This window comes from Lolium perenne, chromosome 2 (assembly GCF_019359855.2).
Source record: "Lolium perenne isolate Kyuss_39 chromosome 2, Kyuss_2.0, whole genome shotgun sequence".
Classification (NCBI taxonomy): domain Eukaryota; kingdom Viridiplantae; phylum Streptophyta; class Magnoliopsida; order Poales; family Poaceae; genus Lolium; species Lolium perenne.
In genome coordinates, this window is record NC_067245.2 from 72,319,157 (window position 1) to 72,330,469 (window position 11,313).

General features: G+C 52.5%; 1 protein-coding gene across 1 annotated transcript; it reads right to left on the reverse strand.

Annotated features, from left to right (window-relative positions):
- Positions 1 to 1,323: 1,323 nt before the first annotated feature.
- LOC127332923 (L-type lectin-domain containing receptor kinase SIT2) lies at positions 1,324 to 9,375 on the reverse strand. The gene is given in 4 exon segments (XM_051359247.2): positions 1,324 to 1,584; positions 1,587 to 2,805; positions 3,754 to 3,787; positions 7,258 to 9,375. Coding segments are annotated over 4 exon segments (3,357 nt in total). The 5' UTR covers positions 9,248 to 9,375; the 3' UTR covers positions 1,324 to 1,470.
- Between the last annotated feature and the right edge of the window lie 1,938 nt (positions 9,376 to 11,313).

Below are 11,313 nucleotides of genomic sequence, written 5' to 3' on the forward strand. Positions count from 1 at the left end.
TTGTTTTCTTGCCGATTCTGCTAACCAATACATTCGGTTCCTCGTGGGTTCTACAACCTTTCTTATTGAAAAGTACTACAATCGATCTCCTACATTTGGGAGCCATCAAGACATTTTTCTAGCGCCGTTGCCGGGGAGCGTAACGCTATTGGTAAGTGAATGGTAAGAAAGCTTTACTGTTTTTATTATTTACTATCTATCTTATCATGGGTATGTCTAACCGTGATAGGATTAACACAAAGGATATGATCATTAGGAGACAATGGAAGGTAACTTAGTACTTAAGGATTGGAAGCATATGTTCTTCACTTGTCAGTTTAGTTCCAGAGTCTGGAATTATTTACAGATTGAGTGGAGGAATTACTCAGCAGAACAAAGTTTGTCTTTTGCAAAGAAAAGTTTCAAAGATCCTTGTTTTACTGAGGTGGTTATCTTAGCTTCTTGGAATATCTGGAAACAAAGGAACAATTGGATCTTTGAGGATAAGAGACAATCTTTTAAAGGATGGAAAGTTGGTTTTGTACTAGATATCACCATGTTGAGGCATAGGGTGAAGTGTTCTACTGCTGACTCCTTGTCATCACGGATTAGTTCATTCTTGTAATTTCTTTCTTGTACATATCATATATATATATATTATACTTTGAGTTTTGACCAACAAAGAGCTGAAGGGGCTTCCCCTGCAGTAGAAATGGTTTCAAAAAAAAAGTTTTGGTTGAATAGTGTGTCTGTTTGGTTTGCAACCAAACGAATTTGGCATGCATTGACAACTTAAATTGGCCAATTCTTGATTTGATGCCAATTCAATCAAACTAATTGTTAATAAAATAGTTTTTAAAGAATGCAGTCAAGAAAAAAAATCGTGAGCCAAATTATCATAAGCGACTACGGCATGCAGTTCAAAGCAGCTAGCGGAATGGATTTCTTTACCCTAAGTAGACGAATATTACACGGGCGGGCTGGGGCAAATTTGGCGAGGCAATTTCAGGGCTTCACTCCAAACAACTACCATATTTTGTGGGCTTGCCAAATTTTTGGTGTGGCAGGTGTTGGCTGTAAACCAAACATACTCATAATTCCCAGCGAGAGAGAGATGAGCTACTGTAATTAAGGGAGCGTCACCACACATATATTACAATATGCTTGGGGCAAAGTATTTCCATCAACAATTAAAGGTATATACTTTTTTCCCTACTAGTCGCCGACGCAGAGCAGGACATGATGTATGAATCAAACCCTTCATTCTGCATCAGAGCCATCATGCTGTAGCTCGTGTAGGTTGGAGATATATCGGGAACAGATTGGGCACCGTCTAGGTACTGCATGACCTTGCGCACACTAGGCCTCACGTTGGGAGATGGGTGTGCGCACAACAAACCGAGCTTGAGCACGAGCGTGACCTCTTCCGTGCTGAATTTCCCCATGAAACGCGGATCCACCGTGTCAGTTATTGAGCCGTTGCGGTGGTGCTCAAGAACCCAGTCGACAAGTATCACCCTGTTGCTCTGCTCGCCCCTCTCGATTGGCCTGCGTCCACAGACAACCTCCAGGAGAAAAACGCCGAATGCGAATACGTCGGTCGATGGTGTTGCCTTGCCGGTGCGCACAAGTTCTGGTGCGAGGTATCCCATGGTGCCAACCACATGTGTTGTTTGATCATCCGTGCCATGGTCGTATAACCTTGCTAGGCCAAAATCACCTAGCCGTCCATTCATCTGCCTATCCAAGAGCACATTGCTTGCCTTTATGTCTCGATGAATGACGACCTGCTCCCACTCCTCGTGTAGATACAGTAAGCTTGATGCAACACCTTTGATGATCCAATACCTTTGAGGCCAATGTAGAGCTAACCCGTTTTTATTGTACAGGTACTTGTCGAGGCTACCATTTTCCATGTAGTCATAGACCAAGAGAAGTTCACGGTTGCGCCGACAATACCCTAGTAGCTGGGCAAGATTCCGGTGGCGGAGACGACCAATGCTCACCACTTCGGCAATGAATTCCTTCACTCCTTGCCTTGAGTCATGTGACACCCTCTTCACCGCGATCTCCAAATTGGACGCAGGAAGAACCCCTTTGTAAACTCTTCCAAACCCTCCAACACCAAGTAAATTCCTATTCTTGAATCCATCGGTGGCACGAAAAAGATCTTTGTATGCGAATCGATGCGGGCCGAACTCGTCCTCCCAATCTTCACGCACCTCAGCAAACCGCCGCCGCTGCCACACGAAGAACGACACCGCAGCTAGCACAGCAGCAATGAGCAATGCCGTGGCTAGTGGTAGCACCACTTCCAAGACCTTGGACCGAGGCTTCGGACCCACACGTGGCAGCATGGGAAGCTTAGAGAAGTCAAGCAGCGGGGCAGGTCCGTCGAAGCTGAAGCTCCATCCAAGCACGTAGTGTTGTGTCTTCACCACTCCTGTTGCCGATGAAAAGCCAACATACATTGTATCGGCCAGGACGGTGGAGAGGTCAATGGCTTCAGAGATGAGAGGAGTCCTGGGTTTTGGCTCTTCCACAGGAGCTAAAGTAACATTGAGCTGCCCAGCCTGGCCGTCATAGTCCACCCACACCTGCATCGGCTTGTGGCTATTCAGCTTCAGGTTTCGGAAGACGCCGTCATCGCCGTAATAGCCGGCCGGCCTAGCCTGCCGCGACATGAGGCTGTTGATGTCGATGCCCACGTGGTTGCTGTTGATGTCACGGAATTCAGGGTCCATGATGGTGTCGAGCTCGACCGCCAATATGTGGTCGCTTGCGGTGCCGTTCGTCGCGTTGAGGAGTCCCAGGAACTGCCCGGCTCTTGCGGTCGCCAGGTTCGTGGTCGGGGCGACCACGAAGGCGAGGCCGTGGTCACTCAGGCCGTCGTAGCTGGACACAATGGCGAAGACGAAGGATGTGGAGAAGGACCGGGACATGACGGCAGTCGAGTTCATCGTCTTGTTGAGGAAGTGGAGCGGGGTGGGGTTGAAGGCGTGGCTTTTTTTCTGGGAAGTGAAGTTGGTGAGGGCGAGGAGGCCGTTGGGCATGACGGCGGCGAGACCATCCAACGAAAGGTTCGCTGCCGCGAAGCCTTGGTAGGCGAACTGGCCATCGTCAGCCGATGAGACGAACGCGCCGTGCAGGATCAACAGCAAGAGCATGAGAAGTGCTGGCATGGTATCTTGATAAAAGTTGCTATGTTGCCCTTTTTGAGCAAACTGCTATGTAGCATTATTGAAGAGCTTAGATAACCCAAGTAGCCTTGCTGAGCTTGTAGCTTGATAGTGTGGAGATGCCTTAGAGTGATCTTGTGGGTGAGATCGCAGAACTGAGGGGCACGACACATCTAGGCTGAAAGTGACAGAGAGAAGGACGTGTCTGAACGTACCAAGCCCGGCGGTTGTCAATGTCGCACTGCTTAAATTTTCTCCTTTGAAAGAAAAGGACTTGCACACATTTATGTGGTGCATATAATACCCTAGCCGAGGGTGCATGTAAATACCCTAGCTTACACGGTGCCCTGGGTGTAGACTGGAGAATATTCTGCGAGCGTTCTTGTCAAATATGGCTCCTTCTGAACTGTTTTTTCGATAAAGGGAATATATTAATATCAAGAAGATACCAATTACACCCAGCCTCTGCAATAACGCACCACCCTAATGGCACTACGGATGCACACAGCCAAAAAACAAGAAAAGAAAACTAAGAAACAAAAGTCCCGCTACAGTATCTCGGGCCTAACAACAGCAATACATCCACCGCCAAGACAACACCTGAATTACAGACTCTCCAAAAACGACGCCTCCAAGAAGAGAACAGTGCTCAAACACCGTCGTCGCCCGATCAAAGATCTTAGGTTTTCACCCTGAAGATGGTCCCCGCTCTCAAAACAATGCCTCCACCAAGATCATTGCCAGGCACAACCAATTAAGGCTAGACCTTGGGTTTTCACCCTCAAAGGTAGGACTCTGCACTTCACCTGTGTTGTCGCCCCCACTTTCATACCGCTGCCGTGAAGCCCGGAACACCAAGCAAGTCCCTCAACAGCGCAGAGACTTGAACCTCCCTTAGCTAGTCCTCCCCTCCGGCCTTCATGAAATTCTCTTCTTCCGACTTTCATCATGGATCCATAGCCACTTGATGTCAACACAGAAAAAGAGCTTCGCGCTGCTCCCTCCAGAACCAATCGGTCGGAATAAAAACATGGGTGCGCACGACCGAATACCTCCGATCCAGCAAACTCCAGGCAAAAGCACTGTTACATTCGCCGGCGGAGCCTTCCGGAACTCAACACTCCGGCCAGATCACGAGTCCAGGCCTCCGGTAGGTCCTCCTCTTCACGCAAGAGAGTCCCTAGGACCGCCGCCTTTATTCAGGTCGGACCCCCACGTCGGCGACCATCCTGGGCTGGCCACTCCAACCCTCCACCGGCAACATCATCGCCGGCTTCCAAGCACCTCCATCTCGCCGCCGGAACGCGGTGATAGATCAAAAGATCCACCACCACCAACCGCAGGCCGATCCTCTCTGGCGAAGAAGAGGGTCACCTCCACCGTCGAACCCAAGGCTGCTGCCCCGGGCGTCCTCGTACCGCGGGAGAAGCCCAAGATCATCGCCCCTCACCGGCGAGAGGTGGAGGGAAAGGCACTGCCCGCCTCCACCAGCCACCACAGCCGGCATGCCGCCGATGGGAGGCGGGGAGGCCGCAGCCCGCAGCTGGATCGTCCCCGGGAGGACCGCCACCGCCCCTCCATCCTCGTCCGACCGCCGCCGCCCCGGGAGGCGGAAGGGCCGCCGCCGCGTGAGAGACTCCTTGGCCACCGTTCCCGACGCGTCACGAGGGAGGGCCCCCGCCGCCGCCACGCCCCGAGATCTTTGCCCCAGCGGCGCTGCCGGCGGCGGCGGGAGAGTTGGGGTGCGGGGGTGCTGGAGGCTAGGCTAGGGTTGGGGTGCGGGGGTGCCGAGGTCCATTTTGAGGCTAGGCTCCTTCTGAACTGTTGTCCTCCGAATTCTTGTATAGTTGCTGTTGTGGGTCAACCCGGAAATTCTACTGGAACTCCTCCTCGAAATAGGCTTCCGCCCCGCTATATTAATATAGCAACCAACCGATACAACAAATAGCTGGGGCCGCAGCACAACCAAGCCCAAACGAAAAGATAAAGAACAGAAAAAAGAAACTAATGCCGACACCGGCAGATTGACGAAAATGAGGATGACTCCGCAACCGCTGCGCCCTCCAGAGAAGTATCACCACGCTCCTAGCATGCCGAGACGCCGCATACCAAGCAGCACCTTCAACAAGGGAACGACGACGACGCCGCTGCTGCCGGACTAGGCCTACGGTTTCCACCGGTACGCGGAAGGGATTGGGGAGGGATACGTCCGACGCCCTTCAGGAAGGAAGGCGGCACCCGCATGCGTCGTCGCGTCGGAGTCGGACATGCCGACACGGATTTCTCCCGACCACCAAACCCACCACCCTAAACGCTCCGACATGCTCCACCAAACATGCCACCCACCAGCACACGCCACCACGGTCTTGTAGTCTCCCTCGCCGTCGCACTGTGGTCACCGGAACAGGGCCTAGAGGAAGAGACGACATGCAGCAGGGACGGGGGTAGCGGCACCCCAACCGGGCGGGAGGGAGCTGCCTCCACCGTCTTCGCGGTAGCCGACTAGACATGGCAAAGAGGGCAAACCAGGCCCAAACTGGCCCGGCCGGGCCCAAACTGGCCCGTAAAGCCCTACTGCCAAGCTGCAGCAGGCCGGCCGAAGCACAGCCGCCACCCATCCACCGCTGCCGCACCATCTCTGCCACCAGGGAGCACCGCCGGCGCGCCGAAACACAGGCAGCCCGCCTAGCCCATCTGGGCCCCGAACTGGGCTAGATCTGGGCCGAGCAGGGCCTGCCCGCGCCGCCCTCCTTCGCTGCTCCGCCTCCAACTGGCTGCGCCGCCGTTCCTCCTCCCACCCGACGTGCGGATCTCACCCCGCCACGCCAAACCGCCTCCGGCCGAAGAGCACCTCCCGGCCGCACCTACCCCGCACAGGCGCAGCGCCGAGAGGGGAAAGTCGAGGGGCCACCGGCGCCGGCGCCGCCCGGGCCTTGCCCGTGGGGTAGCTGGACGAGGGAGGTGGCGGCGCGGCCCCGTCGCCCGCGGGGGACGACGCGGTCGCGGGAGCCTTTCGCGAGAGGGGGTAATTCTACTGGAACTGAAAGTAGTAAACGAGCACACAAAATATGTCATTTTCCAAATTTATTTAGGGCTCGTAGCAAGATGAAGCTATTTTCACGCCGCGATCCGTTGCCCCATCCGGCACAACTACTAAACTAAGAAACTTTATTGAAAAAAACTAAACTAAGAAAAAACATAAAAACAACTGACAGATGAGAATTAGCACACTCAAACATGATGTGAAAATATGCATTAAACTAAGACGTAAACTTCAGCATCAGTCATGTACTAAGTACTGACTCCATAGATTGATGCTCAATCACGGATGAAAAATATATACACATAACATATATATGGAGGAACAGATTTTGTCCCCCAAGAACAACTCATGGGTGCTCTCATCACACAGGTAGTATATGTACTATACCTAATTGAAAGGTGTTTACATGGATTTTATGAGCGCCAAATCGAATTTCAAATTCAAAACTATATCCGGTGTTCTCAATAAGCGCTATCTCTGAATTTGCATTTAGAGGAGGAAATCTGCGAAGCAAAGACAAGTGGCATAAAATGAAAAAGTTCAAACACATTACCGATATCTCTTGCATACAACAGTTTTCGGATCTCCTTGCAGGCTACTAACTATGCTGGCACCTGGCTTACTTAGTATGGATTCAGACCAAATTGGTCACAACTGAGGACTTAGCAAAGATTTGTTTAGAAATTGAACGGTGTGCATTTAACTCCCTGAAGGAGTTTACACACATCCAAGGATTCTTTGTGAGAATCATCAACCACGAGGTCGTCGTGAAAATCGGGCTTTTCTACTCCAGCGAAGACACACCAGGGGATGACTCTCATAGTAGCATCTATTCTGGGAAGATTACACCGAGTTTATTGCAATTACACGAGGGGAGATATTCTAGATGCTGACTAACATCTCTAACAACTCAGTGACAAGAAGTTAAACCATCTGATCAAACATTTCCAGTAATAAAATAAGATACATAGGAGCATCTAGTTAATTAGACAACCTGGCTTGCTGAGCCTATGCAAGAACCTCATCACCTTCCTCCAGAGAGCTGGGAGATAGCACCGATGCTAGCGGATGACGACGTGTATGGCATCATGTTCTGTTTGAAGTCCCCATCATACATCCGCTCCAGCATGGTGAAGCTGAGGTATGCCGGTGACAAGTCCGGAAGGACCAAGTCGCCATCGAGGTACTGCATCACTTGCCGCATGGTTGGCCTTCCATTGGCCAATGGGTGGGAGCAAAACAAGGCAAGTTTCAGCACCAGTGAGATCTTATCCCTACTAAACCCATCAGGAATCCTTGTATCCACTGCATCAATAATCACGCCCTTGCGCCATAGTTCGACCACCCAATCGACAAGCACGACGTGATTGTTGCGCTCGTTTTGCTCAATGGGTCTCCTCCCACATGTGATTTCTAGAAGGAATGCACCGAAAGCGAAGACGTCGGTGGATGGGGTTGCCTTGCCGGTGTGTCCTTGCTCAGGAGCTAGGTAGCCCATGGTGCCGACCACATGTGTTGTTTGCGCGTCGGATCCATGATCGTACAACCTTGCAAGACCAAAATCCCCTAATCGTCCGTTCATCTCGCTGTCCAGAAGAACATTGCTTGCTTTCACGTCTCGGTGGATGACCACTTGCTCCCAGTCTTCGTGGAGATACAGTAATCCAGCAGCCACCCCTCTGATTATGTGAAATCTTTGATGCCAATCCAATGCAGCTGCAGATCCATCATATAAGTATTTATGAAGGCTCCCGTTTGGCATGTAATCGTAAACCAGGAGAAGTTCCCCTTTGCGCCGGCAGTAACCAAGCAACGGCACGAGGTTGCGGTGCCGAAGCCGTCCGATGCTTGCGATTTCCGCCACGAACTCCTTCATCCCTTGTCTCGACTCATGGGAAACCCTCTTTACGGCGACTTCCATGTCGGCTGGCTTTCTGAGCTTGCCCCTGTACACGCTTCCGAAGCCTCCTGCCCCGATAAGATTCTTGTCGCTGAACCCCTTTGTCGCATGAAACAATTCTTTGTAGGAGAACCGGTGAGGGCCGAATGCTTCCTCCCAGTCCTCGCGTAGCTCCGAGTACTTGAGACGCCGCTGCACAGAGACGTAAATCCCGATGCCTACAGCGAGAACCAGCGCCGCCGACGCTATGGGGAGCACGATTTCCAGCACCTTGGACCGCGGCTTTGGCCAGGCCCGCGGCAAGGCCGGCAGAGCCGAGATGTCCAGCGCCGGGGCTGGCCCGTCCAGCGCGAAGCTCCAACCGACGACGAAGTGGCGTGTGGTCAGGATGCCCGTCGACGATGAGAAACCGACGTACGCCGTGCTTTGCACCACACCGGAGAGGTCGACGGTGGTCTGCAGAAGGGGCTTCTTGGGTCTGGCCATGCCCAGGGGAGCCATGGTCACTGTGATCTCCGTGGCCGTCCCGTCGTAGTCCACCCACACTTGCATGGCCTTCCGGCTGATGAGGTTTAGATTCTGAAAGCGCCCGGTGCCGTCGTCGTAGTACCCGGCGTCGGTGGAATCGAGGGACACGAGGCTGTTGACGTCGATGCCGACGTGGTTGCTGTTGATGTCACGGAACTCGGCGTTGAAGATGGTGTCCAGCTCCACGGCGAAGATGTGGGCGCTCTGGTTGCTGACATCGGTGCTGTTGAGCAGGCCCAAGAACTGGCTTGGCAGCGCAGTGGAGAGCACCTCCTTGGACGCGGAGACGAAGAAGGCCACGCCATGGCTGCTCAGATCGGAGTACTGCCCGAAGATAGCGAAGACGAAAGTGGTTGAGAAGGACCGTGTGGCGTTCGGCGCCGTGCGGAACGGCAGCGGCCACGGGTGGAAGGCCTGGCCTTTCGTCTGTATGGTGCCGTTGGTCAGCATGAGGAGGCCGTTCGGCATGACCACCGCGCCGTCCAGCGTCAGGTTCACGCCGGCGAAGCCGTTGTAGGTGAACTGCATACTCTCATCGCCGACGCTGCCGCTGGCCGCGCGGCACCGACCTGCAGCGACGAGGAGCAGGATGACCAAATGGTGAGGCTGGAGAAGCATGGCTCCAAGGCTTTCGTATCACTTTGCCGTGGCCAATGGCGCAAGGAAAGGCGGCCTATTTGTCCTTGGCAACGGTACACAGCGAATCCTCATTATTGTTTCCTTTGCGAGTAGTGCGGCGCGGCCAAAAGAATTTCTTTTTCCTTTCAGTGGTCAGGAGAAAATTTTCCTTTCGAATTGAAGGCTTGTGGAGCGTTCCACGCACGCACTGGCTGAAAATGAAGTGTGACTCCGAAATGAGGCGGATGATGTGAACCCGTACACTCTATTATGAAAAATTCTTTAAAATGCTATTTAAAAGTTTCCGAAAAACTTGAAAAAATGTAGACATGTATATCCTATGTTGACACTTACTTCTGCAGATTTTGGCATAAAAAACGACCATATATAACCTACACATAAATGTGAAAGTGGAATTTCCTACTGTATTTCTGTGAACCTACACAATCAATGATTATAGTGTCATTTCGATATTTTATCATTTTCATGTAGGCCATATATAATCGTATTTTTCTGTGAAAACTTGCACAAGTAAATATCAACATAATATATGTACATGAAAATATTTATTTTAGATATTTTAAATAGCATTTTTTAATATTGAAGAATACGGGTGCATGCACCCAGGTTCATCCTTGTATTTTTCGAGTCCGAAAGTCTTTCCTTTTTTGCAAAGGGTCCATAAGACTAGAACTTGTGTGCTCTTTGTGTTTCTTTTAAAACGTACGTAAGGATTTATCCCATCTTTAAATTAATAAAGTCACAACGGCAGATAGTACATGAATGCTAAGAACAGCTTACAACACAGAGAAATTATGAGCAAACAACAAATATGATTGAAAGAACAGCATGCAACATCATGAGCCTCTTTAGCTATCTGCAACTCGGTGCCATCGAAACTCCAGATGAAGTCGGTAGGTGTGGCTTGACTTGGACACACACTAGGCAGTCGCGCATCAGCCACATCGAGTCAATCATCGAAGAAGGCTCCCTGCCTCCTCGCCCTGGCTTGAAGGGCGCCGAACCCCCAGTCGATGGAAATGCTCCCCTGAGCCTAGATGCTAACTAATGGCGAGGACTGAAGAAGATTTTCCAAGAAAGCAACACCAAGCCCAACACATCGAGAAGCACATCAGCACACCGGACATCGAACACGTCGGAGACGAAACTGCTGGAAAAGCTAGAGAAGACACCGGCACACCTCCAAATCCACATCAAACGCCCACACCGACCTCAAGCGCCCCAAGACCGCGACTTCAACAAGGGGAACGACGCCACATCACCACCACCGCCCAATCCACGATTAGGTTTTCACCTAGGGTCCTAGGAGGAGGGGGGACAGTACCTTGACAGTGCCCCCAATAGGACAGGCGGTGAACATGGACGTCGTTGTCGTGACCAGCACCACCGGTCAGGGATTTCTCCTGGTCACAGAGTCCTGCCCACATCTGCGTCGATTCATAAACATAAAAATTGGGTGCATCAGAAGATAGGAGGGGTTGGCGGCTTCCAAACTAGAGTCGGCGGCCACCGAAGGGCCCCCCAAGCTAAGTCCGGCACCTGTTGGCTCCACGACGTCCACACGACCGCAGAAACCAGCCAACACCCGGGAGAACCGCCTGCCGCCAAGCCGGTGTGGTCCTACCACCAGACTAGGGCCGCTGCCCTGAGATCTCGAGCTCCGACCGAGTCCACGGACAGTAGAGGCCGCTGCCCTGAGATCCCACCGAGGTCATGGCAGACAGAGGCCGCTTCCATGATATCTCAAGCTCCTGCCGAGGCCGCAGCCGGCAGAGGCCGCCCTTACCTAAGGTCGAGCCAGAGGCCAACCCGTCGGAGCAGGGGAACCACCAAGCACCCGCATAAGCCATGGCGAGCCTAGCGCGGCGTTCCTCTACCTAGCCACCGCGCGGGGAGCCAAGAGCCTAGATCCCCGCCGCCCCCATCACCGGCGTCTCGAGTTTAGCCCGGCAGCACCTCCGGGGACGGAGAGGGGGAGAAGAACAGAGGGGGAGGGTAGTGAAGGCGGGCCTAAGGTTTTGCCCCCTTAGTCGCCTGGAGGGGGC